Source organism: Procambarus clarkii, chromosome 51 (assembly GCF_040958095.1).
Source record: "Procambarus clarkii isolate CNS0578487 chromosome 51, FALCON_Pclarkii_2.0, whole genome shotgun sequence".
Classification (NCBI taxonomy): domain Eukaryota; kingdom Metazoa; phylum Arthropoda; class Malacostraca; order Decapoda; family Cambaridae; genus Procambarus; species Procambarus clarkii.
Window position 1 is genome coordinate 5,877,883 of NC_091200.1, and position 15,483 is coordinate 5,893,365.

Genomic DNA, 15,483 nt, shown 5'->3' on the forward strand with positions numbered 1-15,483 from the left:
GCGGCTTACCTCCTGCGCAACCCGGATTATGCCTCGCTTATGGATCCTTCTTCATTCAGGTTTGGGTCGTCGTTCCCTTTCTGGGTCAGTTACGAGGTTCTGGAATCGTCCTTGCTGGCGGACTGTCCTGTATTTGCTTTGAAGGCTTGGCATTCCTTCTGTCGTACCCACTTGTTTGAGTGGTACGAGGCTTCAACAGTTGTTCAGGTTTTCCTGGGGGGGGGGGGGGGGAGGGGCGATATTGAGCACCTCAATGAGTGTTTGTTTGTCCCGGCCCTTTCCGAGGACATTGGCGTTCTGCAGCTCCATGTCCGGTGCTTGGACTTGGTGGCTCGCTCGTCGGCTGCCTTGTTGAAGCTTTTTGCGCCGATCTTGCAGGAGGCGGTTTCCCTGTTTTATGCTTCCCGGCTCGCGTGTAGGCAGGCGGTGCTTGCCTCCTCTCTGGAATCTGCCTGGGCCCTGGCTCTTAGGATGTCTTCGCCTTTTTGTCCTCTGCTATTTGAGGATTTGGCTGTGGCGCAGTATATACAGGCAGCTTCGGCTACTTGTCGTCCTATGTCTGACTTATTGGTTCTCTGGGGTTCCCAGGGGGGGGCCTTCCTGGGGGGTAGTGCCAGGGCTCGGGGTTCCGCTCGTCGTCGTAGGCCACTGGTGCCAAGTTTAGGTCCGGCCCCGCCTTTGGTCCCACCTTCGACTGGTCGGCGCAGTATTCACTCTGTACGAGGTTCTAGGTTTCGTAAGGGGTGCCGGCCCTTTTGCGGTTTGCCCCATTGACAGGGTGATGGGGGGGAGGCTGGCACCGTTCGCTCATGCCAGGTCCCATGATTTGTGGGCTTTTCGAGTCGTTTCTTTTGGCCTGCGGTGGCGTTGGGTGGCCTCTCCTGCTTCGGGAGGTTCGGGGCTGGCGGGGCAGGCCTCTTTCCCTGCGCTCTGTCAGGTCATGTTGGAGTGGGTGTGCTTGGGCGTGGTTGAAACTACGATGTCCCCTCAGATGAGTTTCCCGTCTGTTCCCAGTAATGAAACGGGACTGTGCTGACCTGAGGTTCATTCTGCTGTTCATTCATGTCGCATCTGAACTCCTGGGTTCATTGCCCCCTCCTTTTGGATGACTACGCTGTCCCAGGTTTGGCTCCTGTTGGCGCCGGGCTCTTGGATGATGTCCCTGGACCCCCTTCGGGATGCTTATTGGCACGTTCCAATTCACCCGGAGTTCAGGGCCTTTGCTTGGTTTTGTTGTAGGGGTATCAGGGTTACCGCTTTCATTGTCTCCCATTTGGGTTGAACCTGGCACCTCGCGTGTTCACGCACCTTACCCGGGTCGTTGTGGCCAGTCTGCATCTCTTAGGCGTTCGGGTGTTGGCCTACCTCAACGACTGGCTGGTTTGGGTTCCCAGCCGGTCCTCTTGTCGGCTAACCAGGGATTTGGTTCTTTCCCAGCTCACTGGGTTCGGGTTCTTGGTGAATTGGAGGAAGTCCCATTTGGTTCCCTTCCAGGTTAGGACCTCTCCTTCGACTGCTGTCCCATGTGAGCCTGTTTCTAGGGGGCTCCCTGGTCACCTGGTGGTTGCACGAGGGTCTGTGCAGGAGCCTGAACTTCGCCATGATGGTCTACCCGCTGGGTTGGGTTTGGCTTCGTTGGCTGTTCTGGTTCCTTCGAGGATTTCCCTTCCGCCTCTCTCGCAATCGCTGGGTTCGGACCCGGGGGTCTTGCGTCGACTGCTGCGTTGCCAGCTTCCTCTTTGGATTTTTCAGGGTTCGGTGCCTTTGCACCTGCCCGAACCCTCGCTCGATGTGTTCATGGACGCGTTGTCTCTCGGCTGGGGCTTTGTGACCAGTGCTCACCAGGCTAGCCAGGGACAGTGGGGTCTGTCCTTCCGTCGGGCCCACAGCACGGTGCAGGAGTTCGCGGCGGTGTGGTTTGTGCTGCGGAGGGTTCGGTTTGCCCTCGGATCAACGATCCGGCTCCATTCGGACTGCTCCTAGTGGTTCATTACCTGAACCGGGGGGGGGGGGGGGGTCGATGCAGTCCTTGGTTCTTTGATGCTGGTCGTTTCGGGTGACTCATCTGCCGAGTTCTTTGCTGGACATTCGGGCGCCCCGAGGTGGACCTCTTCACATCGGCGTGGTCAAGGCGCCTTCCCGTATATGTGGCACCATTCCCCGACTGTGAGGTTGTCAGGGTCGATGCCTTTTGGAAGGACTGGTCGAGATGGGGGTTCCTGTACCTCTTTTCCCGGTTCAGCTGTTGCTCCAGGTCCTGATTCGCTTGGAGACTTACCAGGGGAGAGTAGTCCTCTTGGCCCCGTGGTGACCGGCCCAGCCGTGGTTTCAGGCACTGGGTGTTCAGTGCCTGAATCCGGAGGTTTTTCTGCGGCTCCGCTTGTTTCAGCAGATCGGACCGGTGTGTCATGTGGCTGGTTCGATCTTCTCGAGTCTTCGCGTAAGGTATTTTTGACTCTGGATTATCATCATCTCTATGGTGATCAGGTGGCTTCCTTGTTAGTGTCCCACCTGCAGGCTTCTTCTAGGCGGCAGTATGAAGACTCCTGGCGGTCCTTCAGTTTCTTTTTTCCGTCTTTGTCGTTTTGTTTCACTGTTAGGGTTGTGTTGTCCTTTCTCTCTTGGTTGTTCCAGGACCGTCATCTTATGCTTAACACTGTCGCCTCGTATCGTGCGGCGCTGGCAGAGCCGCTTCAGCTTGCTTTTGGTATTGACGTTATGTCTGCGCCGTTTTGCAAGCTGTCTCATGCGTTGTTTCACCTCCTGCCTGCTCATGAGCCGCCTGAGCTGTCCTGGTCATTGGACAGGGTGCTCTCTTTTTCTTTCTTTCTTCACGGTTTGTTGTGGCCCCTTTGGTTCAGGATTGCTTCTCGAGGCTCTTTTTCTGTTGGCATTGGCCTCTGGAGGTCAGGTCGGTGGCTTCATGCTCTCCTCCGGTGCAAGGGTTTCTGCTTCTTCGGTCGTGGCGATCTGTTTGTTCGTCTACAGCCGTCTCTTTCTTTTCTGGCAAAGAAAGAGACTGCTGCTTTCCGGAGGGGTCCTTGGGTTGTTGATGCTTGGTTGGTCAGGCTGAGGGTGCATCATGTTTTGTGTCCGGTTGTGGCCCTTCGCTGTTATTTGCACACCATGGCTTCTGTGTCCAGGGACGCGCTTTGGGTTCATCCGGTTTCCCTTCTTCCCTGTTCGCGGGTGCGGGTCTCCCAGGTCATCCAAAGGATTAAGGCTAGCCAGCCTGCAGTCTATTCCCGGGCTCATGACGTCCGCAAGTTCGGTGCTCTTGCTGCCGTGTTTGGCAGTATAGGTATTTCCTGGGCTGACAATTGGGCTTGGGGATTTTGGCAATCGAACAGGGTTCGACCGCCAAAATCAAAATTCGACAATCGAGATCACCTGGCTGCTCGATAACGCTTGAACATTCCTGGGCCTAGTCGGGTCTGTGTCATGTTGGGTCAGTGGTTGCAGTCAGTTGTCTCGACTTTGAGTTGAGGAGTGAGCAGCAACTGCCTTCTGGGTAAGTCCTTATACTTTTTCCTCTGTGAGTAGTTAGCTCCGGGGAGCCGAAGGGGCTCCCCCCAGAAAACCAGCGGTAAATGTAATGAAACGCCATTTTCTGGGTGAGACCCGGAGGCTCCCCGGCATCCCTCTCTACCTGTCGGCATTTTTTTCGCATGTTTTGACACCCAGCTTCAAAACTGAAGGGTGGATAGCCAGCACGGGGGTCTGGGGCACCTCCTTCCCCCCTCCCGGGGAGGGAGGAGCTGCGCAGACAGTGGCACGGCGACGTGTGACGTCATGTTCATTTGCTCGTTTCTTTTAGGGGAGTTCTATCCACTTGTTCGGCTTTTGGTAGCAAAATTTTCACCAGAATAGGGGTTTGTTTTGGGATGCCTATCTTTCTGGGTGCCTGATCCAGTCGATGGCAAACATAGAATGCTTCCAACCATACAGGGGGTTTCTAAAGGCCATTGTTCCCCATGCCTCTCTGAGGGGGGCCAGGTTCTGGCTTGTGGTCCCCGGTAGGCCCACAGAACTCTATACACATGACTGATGCCAAAGTCTGACATTAGCATATCAGCGTAGTAAGCTCTGGGAAGCTTCCAGGTCTCGCCCAGAAAATGACGTTTCATTACACGCAACGCTGGTTTTTTTTTTCCTACATATAAAATCAGGAGTAATTGGCATGAGAATAAGATATATTCTTGTCTTCATTTCAGTAACATATTTTAAATCTATTATATTTTCATATCAAATGTAATAGGTTGTTCCCTCCCTCCCTCCCTTCCCCAGTCATCAGTTGAGTTATTTAAAGTTTTCTTTCTTAAGGGGCTTTGGAAACATTGACTTAATAATCTATACCTACAACTTCTGATTGCTTTTAACAACTACCAGTTATTGTAATATTTTGTTGCTTAACTTTTTTTGATAACTTTTTTCTTTTGCACCTTTAGTCTACCAAAATCCAACTTTTGTTTTTGCTTTAAATTATACAATGCAAGCAAGTTGATGCTATTTTTATTTATTTATTTATTCGTGTATGAAATAATAACCCACTTTAAAAAAAAATACATGAAATGTATAGTTTACATTTCATGAATTTCCTAAATAGAGGGTTATTTCATTGATTAATGTGCTATTGCACTTTACTCTTATTCATATATACTGTACTGTATATACAAGAAGGCCAATGAATTGTGTTGGTACAGATTTTGATGAATAATTATTATATTCTCACTAAGCCACTAATATTAGCAGTGAATTTTAATTTTCAAGGTGAACAGTTGGTCTTAAAGAAATAGAACTAGTGACTGAGGTATGCAATGAGAAAATGGAGTAATTTGAAATAACCTAATTGTTGAATGTAACATGAGTAATAGGGTAAAATGATGATAATGAGAATTTTGTATGGAGTTTTATTTCGTGATAGTAAATTATTAGGTGATTTAGTAGCAAGGTTGGGTACTATGGTGAGGAAATTAGGTGCTTCTTTGCTTTGCTTTTGAATTAAGTATTGGTTAGGCAATTTTTTTGCTTCATTAGAAAAGAAGCTCCATATATCGCATACCTTTATTTGCAAGTTGTATTTGCAAAGACTTTACCAGACTTTGGGAATAGATATTTATTTCCGGTGTGATGTTCATAGGTTGCATCACATCCATATAGGAAAAGTATTAAATCAGGTTTAATATTGAAGAATACAGCTTTGTATGGAGTGAATGTATGTTTAACATATTTCAGAATTTGAAGAGAGGGGCTGTATATTGCTTGAAGACAGAATTTTTAACTGTTATATTAGCAAATTTTTTTTATGCTTGAGGTAGTTTGCAATGATTGAGCCCCAGATACCATTAGTCAGATAGGGATGGATAAGTAAGTAATATAGTGTGAGAAGAACAGAGTGAGACACATGGTATCCTATTTTTTAAATTAAGCAACTGTTTTGGATACTTGTTGCTATATTATTTTGAGTGTGTGGGTTGGGGCTAGGAAAAATAAAGATAGTGCCATCAGCAAAAAGTATAAGTTTAAGGTTAAAACCATTTGGCATTTCATTGTTGTTTATAAGAAATAGGTCCTAGAATGCTGCCTTGTGGCTTCCTCTTGTGGCTAACATAAGAATGGGAAAGGTTGTTTTGTTCATGACTACAAATGTGTATACGTGTTGTGGAAATATTGGATATATAGTAGTTCAGAAAGAGACCTCAAATTACACAAGACTGAAGTAAAGTTGGTTATTGTGAGTTATGTTATCAAACTCTTGCTGGAAGCATTAGTAAACAGCTTCAGGTTATCTTCAGGTTATCTTCAGATGATTTCGGGGCTTAGCGTCCCTGCAGCCCGGTCCTCGACCAGGCTTCTTTTTGTTACACACCCTCTGGGAAGCAGCCCGCAGCAGCTGTCTAACTCCCAGGTACCTATTTTACCGCTAGGTAACAGGGGCATCAGGGTGAAAGAAACATTTTGCCCATTTGTCTCTGCCTCCATCGGGGATCGAACCCGGAACCTCAGGACTACGAATCCGAAGCGCTGTCCACCCAGCTGTCAGCTTTAGAGAGGGAGTTGGAGTTCTAGGAAATTAATACAAAATGCTGAAGGAAATCACAATAGGAGACTCCTCAAAGGCAAGAGAGGACTACATGATACTTTAATTGGCGATGACTTCATCTATATGTTGCCCAGGGAATATACTATGCAGAAAAGATTAAACCATCCAGAAGGCTCTCGAAATTCCTATGCATGATCCAAGAAACCAACTTGGATCACGGTACATGAGATGCATGCTAGGTTCATGTCTCTAGAAAAAAATAAAGACTGCCTTATTGTTCCAAGCAAACTTCAGTCATATGAAACACTGCAAAGGCTGGAGCTGGGACTTAAACTCATTCATCAGACAGTCAAACTTGCTTAAGACTGATAATGTAGAAATTTGGACTAGCATTCAAAGATACAGACTGGGAACCAAAATAAGTCAGTCATTGAGGTGGGCCAAGAAAATTGAGCCCCAGCAGACGGTGGTCATAGAGCACAATAATTAATTGTACTGTAAGTACAATTATTGTACAAGTACTGTAAGTACTTTTATTGGAGATGTCCTGGGTGCTAGGTTGAACCTGAATGAGAGTTCAAAATGTGCACATCACACAACTTTATTATAATAATAATAATAATAATAATAATAATAATAATAGTAATAATTGTCCAGGATGAACTTAAATATTGTTGTTTCTTCATGTGTAGTTTGGTCATCATGGGTATTGATTCGAAGATGGATACCCACAGCCGAGGAGAATCGGACCAAGGTGAGATATTAGACCAAGTCCATGCTAGACCCCAAAACAACACTTGAGACCCAATAGTTAATGGCTCAAGCCTGCTGAAAGGCCTTGTAGGCCTTTCTACAAGGCCTTTACTCACCAACCTGCCTGTGGGCCTTAAAAGAAAGGGCTGTGCCTTGCTTCAAACTCCCAGTACTAGGCAAGGCCCACCCAATCAACTGTGGGAGCAGCAGGGACAACAACAACTTTTTGCATCAAGTAAAAAGGAACAACCATGAGCACTTCTCCCTCAAGCATCTAGAGACTCCTCAAACTGACAATACTAAGCATCTGTACAGTAAAAAAGAGGAAGCCATAGATCTCATCCCAAACACCTGGTTCATTTGTTGAAAGAACTTGCTTACATCACTTTAAACATACAGCACCTTCTCATCAGGGAAGAGATACTGTAGATAGGAAATGCAACAGTAAAGCCCAGGAGGTGAACGTTCCAGTCCCGCACCTACGGGTTCCAGACAGAGATCGTCACAGCCCCTTTTCATCCAAGGCTGACTTCCTTCAAGACCAAGCAGAAGGAAGAGTGATAATTATTATTATAATAATAATTGTTGTACAGTATTTAATAATTATCACCCTTCTGCTTGGTCTTGAAGGAAGCCAGCCTTGGGTGAAAGGGGGCTGTGACGATCTCTGTCTGGAACCCGTAGGTGCGGGACTGGAACGTTCACCTCCTGGGGCTCATGTGGCCCAAGCTCTGCTTCAGAAGACTGGGGTCATTCTTGCCTTTGCTGGGGTGGTTCTTCTAAGGCCCTGACCACGGCAGTCTCTGGGTTTGGAGTCCCTGTGCCTTCTTTCACCAACTTTGAGGTCATTTCAGTGATAATTATTAATTAATTATATTATTATAATAATAATTGTTATATTTAATAATTATCACCCTTCCTTCTGCTTGGTCTTGGCCAGCCTCGGATGAAAGGGGGCTGTGACGATCTCTGTCTGAAACCTGTAGGTACGGGACTGGGATGTCCACCTCCTGGGGCTTGTGTGGCCCAAGCTCTGCTTCAGGAGGCTGGGGTAGTTCTTGCCCTTGCTGGGGCGGTTCTTCTCTGGCCCCGCCACAGCAGTCTCCGGGTTTGGAGTCCCTGTGCCTTCTTTCACCAACTTCGAGGTCAACTCTGGAGCTCACAGTTCCTGTGACGGCGCTGGAACCTATCGTATTGGCGTTTCTTTCCATTGGAGACTTTCGGCGCTGTGGAGAGGGGGGGACCTGCTGCTTGGGTAACAGCTTCTCCTCCGCATCAACCTACCCCTGGCTGTGCGCTCTGGAGAGGCCACTCCAGACCGACAACCAGAGCACAACTCCAGAGTCTCCTGAGACTGATGGATGCCTACTACTACTATACGTGGGGGATCTGGTTGTAAATAGATATCTCATCCTCCTGTTTTGGTAGTACTCATAGTAATGATGAGGACTATAGTATATATACTGACGTACAACAAAATTAGAAAGTAGAAATTGGCACTATTGAGTTGGACAAACTGGAAAACTATTTTTTACTTGTTTTTGCAAAGACAAACTAAACTAACCTAACCCTAACCTTCCTAGGCCTAATACTTAATATCCGAGGCCTAATATAGTACATTAAAATTTGTTTTTTAGCTTCATTTTTTAAAGTACAGTACTAATCTAGTACAGTGAGGCCTCAATTTTTGCATACTGTATAAGGGTAACACAAATTCACATAATAACTATATTCAACTCTAACCTAAAACACAAGAACTATGAGGAAAGATTAAAGGTGTTAGATATGGTAATATTAGCATACTCTGAGCATACTATTAGCATAAATTAACATAAAATTAGTTGGATTTGCTCTGCAACAAGTGTCCATGAATTCATCGCTTGGAAAAATTGAGGAATTACTGTAATTTCTTCTGTATTAGACTTTAGAATCTTGCAGCATCCATACTTTAACTACTGTACTGTGTTAAGAAATAACATTCTAGTGTTGGGAAGCTTTCCTACAAACTTTCATTGCACTACCTCTGCATACTCAATGTACTGTGCTGTAGGTCTGCACTGTGAAACATTTGGGCCTCGACTGAAAATTTTTGTTTTACTTGTTCTTGTGCTTGCGGGAGAGGGAGGGGGGGGGAAATTGAGCTTTGGCTCTGGTCCTGGCTTTCAATTGTCAATCAACTGGTGTATTTGACTCGGATGAACTTGAGCCTATTGGGTTCTATCATATCTACTTTGAAACTGTGTATAGAGTCAGCCTCCACCACATAACTGCCAAATGCATTCCATTTGTTAACTACTATGACACTGAAAAAATTCTTTCTAATGTCTGTGGCTTTTGGGTATTAAGTTTCCACTTGTCTGTATCTGATGTGATGTACATCAATACTTGTTCTTTCATGAACTTGCTTGCATTCAATGAACCAATGGAATGACACTAATTTGGGAAAATTGTGTAATTACCTAAGTGTAATTACCTAAGTGTAGTTACAGGATGAGAGCTACGCTCGTGGTGTCCCGTCTTCCCAGCACTCTTTGTCATATAACGCTTTGAAACTACTGACGGTCTTGGCCTCCACCACCTTCTCACTTAACTTGTTCCAACCGTCTACCACTCTATTTGCGAAGGTGAATTTTCTTATATTTCTTCGGCATCTGTGTTTAGCTAGTTTAAATCTATGGCCTCTTGTTCTTGAAGTTCCAGGTCTCAGGAAGTCTTCCCTGTCGATTTTATCAATTCCTGTTACTATTTTGTACGTAGTGATCATATCACCTCTTTTTCTTCTGTCTTCTAGTTTTGGCATATTTAATGCTTCTAACCTCTCCTCGTAGCTCTTGCCCTTCAGTTCTGGGAGCCACTTAGTAGCATGTCTTTGCACCTTTTCCAGTTTGTTGATGTGCTTCTTAAGATATGGGCACCACACAACAGCTGCATATTCTAGCTTTGGCTAGAATATGCAGTCTAGCATATCTAGCTAACAAAAGTCATGAACAACTTCTTTAGTATATCGCCATCCATGTATTTAAATGCAATTCTGAAGTTAGAAAGCATTGCATAGGCTCCTTGCACAATATTCTTAATGTGGTCCTCAGGTGATAGTTTTCTATCTAGAACCACTCCTAGATCTCTTTCTTTATCAGAATTCTTTAAAGATTTCTCACATAATATATAGGTTGTGTGGGGTCTATGTTCTCCTATTCCACATTCCATAACATGACATTTATTAACATTAAATTCCATTTGCCAAGTGGTGCTCCATATACTTATTTTGTCCAGGTCTTCTTGAAGGGCATGACAATCATCTAAATTTCTTATCCTTCCTATTATCTTAGCATCATCAGCAAACATGTTCATATAATTCTGTATACCAACTGGTAGATCATTTATGTACACAATAAACATCACTGGTGCAAGAACTGAACCCTGTGGTACTCCACTTGTGACATTTCTCCATTCTGATACATTGCCTCTGATTACTGCCCTCATTTTTCTATCAGTCAGAAAATTTTTCATCCATGATAGAAGCTTACCTGTCACCCCTCCAATATTTTCCAGTTTCCAGAACAACCTCTTATGTGGAACTCTGTCGAAAGCCTTTTTTAGGTCCAGATAGATGCAGTCAACCCAGCCATCTCTTTCCTGTAATATCTCTGTGGCCCGATCATAGAAACTGAGTAAATTCGATACACAGGATCTTCCTGATCGAAAACCATACTGTCTGTCTGATATTATATCATTTCTCTCCAGGTGTTCTACCCATTTAGTTTTGATTAGCTTTTCCAATACTTTCACTATTACACTTGTCAATGATACAGGTCTATAATTGAGGGGGTCTTCCCTGCTGCCACTTTTGTAGATTGGAACTATGTTAGCCTGTTTCCACACGTCTGCTACGATTCCTGTACACAGGGATGCCTGAAAGATCAGGTGAAGTGGAATGCTGAGCTCAGATGCACATTCTCTCAGAACCCATGGTGAAACGCCATCTGGGCCAGCTGCTTTGTTCCTCCCGAGCTCCTTTAGCATATTTTCCACTTCATCTCTAGACACCTCTATCCGCTCTATGTTGTTCTCTGGAATTCTTATTGTGTCTGGTTCTCTGAAGATTTCATTTTGTACAAACACACTTTGGAACTTTTCATTTAATGTTTCACACATTTCCTTTTCATTTTCCGTGAATCTGTTTCCCATTTCCAACCTCTGGATATTATCCTTTACCTGCAATTTGTTGTTTATGAATTTGTAGAATAGGCCCGGTTCTGTTTTACATTTATCTGCTATCCCTTTTTCAAAATTTCTTTCTGCCTCTCTCCTTACTGCTGTATAATTGTTTCTCGCATCTTTGTATCGCTGGTATGTTTGGGGGTTTGGCCTCTTCCTATACTGATTCCATTTTTGTGTCTTTTGGTCTCTTGCCCTCTCACAATTTCTGTCGAACCAATCCTGTTTTCTGGTCCTGCATCTCTGTTTTGGTATAAATTTTTTTGTGCCTTTATCATATATTTCACAAAACTTGCCATACATCTCATTCACTTCCTTGCCTAGCATCAAGTCTGTCCAATTATACTCACTAAAAAAATTTCTAAGGTCACCATAATGTCCTCTCCTGAAGTCTGGTTTTTCAACTGCTTCAACCTCCTTATTTTCTTCCAGCTTATAACGCATTGCATACTTTATTCCCAAAAAGACATGGTCACTTTTACCCAAGGGAGGAAGGTACTGAATGTCAAATATCTCTTCCTCCTTCCTGGTAAATATCAAATCTAGCATGGAGGGAACGTCCCCTTCCCTCATCCTCGTAGCTTGTTTAACATGTTGATACAAGAATGTTTCCAGGATGAGGTCTACAAATTTACAGGTCCAAAAATCTTCTGTTTTAGCTTCATATGCTTCCCAGTCTATGGATTTCAAGTTGAAGTCACCGACTATCAACAGTCGTGATCTATCGTTATCCGCTCTCGCTATAATCTCTCTCATTATTGTTATAAGACCTTCACGTTTACTATCTAGCTCCTCCTTTGACCATGTGCTGCTTGGCGGTGGACTATATGCATTTATCATCATTAGTTTATCATCCTCATAGCAGATCTCTAGTGCTATTATGTCAACTTCTTGTGGATTGGCAGTCATTATTTCCTTCACCTTTAGGTGTTCTTTTACCAGCACAGCAACGCCACCGCCTTTCCTAATTTTTCTGTCCCGTCTCCAAATTGAGTAGCCCCTTGGGAATATGACCTCATTTAAAATTACATCTTCAAGTTTTGTCTCCGTGAGTGCAACAATGTCTGGTGTCTGCAGCTGTATTACATCACTTAACTCCAGTATCTTCGATCTCACTCCATCTATGTTGGTGTATGCAATCTTCAGGAACTTGTTCCCCCTCTCCTTATTCTTCACTCCCCCTCTCTCTATTGATTTTGTTGGTTTGCCTTTATGTACCACTTTACTGGTTTGCCTACCCCTATCACTTTGTAGAAAAAAGAATTTATTTCTTCTTCATTCCTGCTCTCATTTAAATGTTTTGCCTCGGCGAGGTTCAGTTTCAGCTTCTCTCTATCTTCTTTTGAAAGATCTCGTCTTAACGACCACCCTTTCCCATCCTCATCCCTTTGCAATTTTCTAGCATTCCTTAGTACTTCTTCCATCTGTTTGGCACCGTTTAGGGTGATCCTCAAAGGTCGATCTTTCCCTTTTACGTACCTGCCTATTCTCCTGTAGTCGCACACATTCTCTCTGTTTGTAAGACCTTCCACGAGGCCAACAATTTTATCTACTACTTTAGCTTCTTCTACAGCTCTTTCTGACCTAGATGTTATCGCCTTTTCTTTGCAGCCAAAAATGATCAGGGACTTACTCCGATCAACTGTGTTTTGCACCAACTTCGGGTTAGATGCCAATTCTTTCCTCACTTCTAGCCTAATGTTTGTTTTATCTTGGTTGCTGCAGTGTTTGACTTCCTTTACTGCTTCTTCTATTTTTTCCTTCTCCTTGGCCACTTGTGCATAAGTGAGTTGCATATCTTTCTTGCACTGTTCTATTCCCTGTGTAACTTCCTCCATCTGTGCTGACAAAAGCTGTTTCTCCTGTTGAATTTCCTTGCCTAACCTATTGTAGTCATTTATGTTTAAATTTACTTTAACTTCTTCCAAAGCTATTTTTAAGAGTTTATTTTCTTCTTCCATGGCTTTGCAATTTGTTTCCAATTGATTCTTATCCTTGCGCAAGTCTTTCACTAAACCCTCAAGACATAAAACTTTGCTATTCAAATGGTCATTACTTTCTTTCAATTTACTAATTATTTCTACATGAGAGTTCACTATAGTATCTAAATTTACCAACTTGTTATGTAGACTACTAATATCAATGCTTTCTTCATTGAATCCCTCAAAATCAAGCTCTGTTTTGTTTTTCCCCTTGCCAGTGGCCATCTTGAATGTTCTTCTCTGCACTGTAAACACTAGGGCAACTTTTTCTCATCCGATTCTTCACTTCCCTTAGCACTTTCCTGTTATCTCACCTATTTTTCAAGAGCACTATACCTTTATGTTCTGTGGGACACCACTCACTACCATCAACCTGTACTACAATACTTAGGATTGTTGAAATATGCTGGAGCTCCTCTGCTGCAAGTGTTGACCCTAGGGGTGTCACCTTTTTTTGTCACCTTTTCACCACACCTAGGGGTGTGTGTGTGTGTGTGTGTGTGTGTGTGTGTGTGTGTGTGTGTGTGTGTGTGTGTGTGTGTGTGTGTGTGTGTGTGTGTGTGTGTGTGTAAGGTCACTATATACAGCGGAAATCACACGAGCCATTTTCAGTATTTGTACGATATGTTATAAATGACGCAACTTTATTGTTTGTGGCCTACTTGATCGGGGAATTTTTGGCTCACCCTGTATATATCCTGGTGATGAGATACAGTGTATATACAATTACAGGATACATTGCCTCAAAACATTACCATATATGATATAGCAAGTATTTCCATTACCGTATTAAATTTTCCAATTCAAAATATTTAAATTCTTGGACCATGCATGTTTCCAGTATGTACTGCTAGGAAGAAATATTTACCCTGTGCTAACCTGCTGTCAGTTGAATGATTAGATAGTTTGTGTTATTTTTCACCATAGTTGCTTTTCATTTAGTATCTATTTCATATATGGATATGCTGTTAACATAACATTTTCATTAAAATTTCTTGAAAATATTTTATTTTCTCACAGCCGGCTGACAGGTGAACTTCAAGAAGAGGTAACATATGCAGAACCTGTTTTGGTTCCCCAGGCTCTCAATAAACCTGTAAATCTTGTGTTGAACATGTCTCCGAAGGCTACTTTAAAAACACCTGGATCCAACACTCCTGGAGGAAATATGGGGACTGTAGGAGCCCCCATGGGACCATCTCTAGGGCTTCCTACCACTGGAGTGTCGGCAGGACCCCATGATATTCCATTGCATTACACACCAGAGTCGTACTCTACCCATGGAACTCTGCGCTCATCAGAGAAGTACGGAACAAGGGGCCGTGATCATCGGCCACGAGACTATGACCACAGGCTGGTTGATGGATACTCAACCACCCGCTCTGTCAAGAAGGTGTACCTGTGAGGTGCCTGCCCCCCCTCCTTCCCTGCAATTCCCCAGCCCCCCTTTTAAGTACAGTACTCAAGTTTCCCTGTATACAGTGCTGAGAATTTGAGTCATAGCCTCACCATAGCTTTGCATTCACTTGAAGTGCATAGGTGGGCTGGCCAAGCGTGGGATAGACGGAATTAATATGAGCTCTAAGAGTCCCATACAGAGTCTCGTTCTAGTCCCCCACTCACCGCCAGTATTATGTACATACCACCCTAGTGCCAAGAGACACTTCTACTCCTTCGGTAAATCTCCCGTAATCAAAGTATTCTGTAGCTAGTGTCGTGTAAATCAAATCATTGAGTCATGAGACACTGCTGGCAATACTCAATGGGACGTTAGCAAGCATGAGAAGACGTAGGGTGTAAGAAGTGATTTAGTTTAAAGTAGAAAAAATATTACAATAATACTATGGAGATTTCAAAACAAAGCACTGACATTATTTGTAAAATACAATACAATACATTCTCAGTCAAGTGAAGAAAATAAATAGGCTGAAACAGTCAGCCATTTTATTACCGTCTGATTGCATAAAGGTGTAGTTTTACATTCATCTCATTTAAAATGAATTAATGTAAACTTATAGAATTATAAGATATGATTAGAGGTGTCAAATACAAAAAAACATAATTGACTTTTGCAAGATGAATATAAAATGTTATGTGAACATGAATACAGATATAGCTAATGGTGTTTGATACAGATGTGAATAAGCATTTTTTAATGAAGTTGCAAGTTGTGTGAACACCAAAGCATTATATAGCATAGTTAGCAGTGTTTACAGTAAAGACCAGTGTGATACTCAACCTAGCTAGGAATGAGTAATACAAACATCAGAGAAGACATTATCTGATAAACAATCTTTAAAAAAAAAAATCATAGCCTGACTGGAGTTTGGTACCAGATTATAAGACCATAGTGTGATGTTGCCTAATCTGGCAGGTTCGATTTGTGCATCTCTTGTAACTTGTATAGGTCCTGTGATAAGTGATATAGCTTGGACACTCGACATCACAACTGTATGTAAGGCATTATGAGGGGTCACTAACTCCTCT

The 15,483-nt window shown here is 43.6% G+C and overlaps 1 protein-coding gene across 8 annotated transcripts in view; it reads left to right on the forward strand.

The window, feature by feature from the left end:
* Sema1a (semaphorin 1a) overlaps window positions 1–15,483 on the forward strand; it is a 1,083,998-nt gene that overhangs the window by 1,066,325 nt on the left and 2,190 nt on the right. For all 8 annotated transcript variants that reach the window (XM_069303901.1, XM_069303896.1, XM_069303904.1 and 5 more), the window contains one exon: window positions 14,017–15,483. This exon is cut by the window's right edge and continues 2,190 nt beyond it. Coding sequence is in view for 4 of the 8 variants with exons in the window: in XM_069303896.1 (XP_069159997.1) it covers window positions 14,017–14,401 (385 nt within the window). In the remaining 4 variants the exon portion in view is untranslated. The remainder of the gene's footprint in view (window positions 1–14,016) is intronic.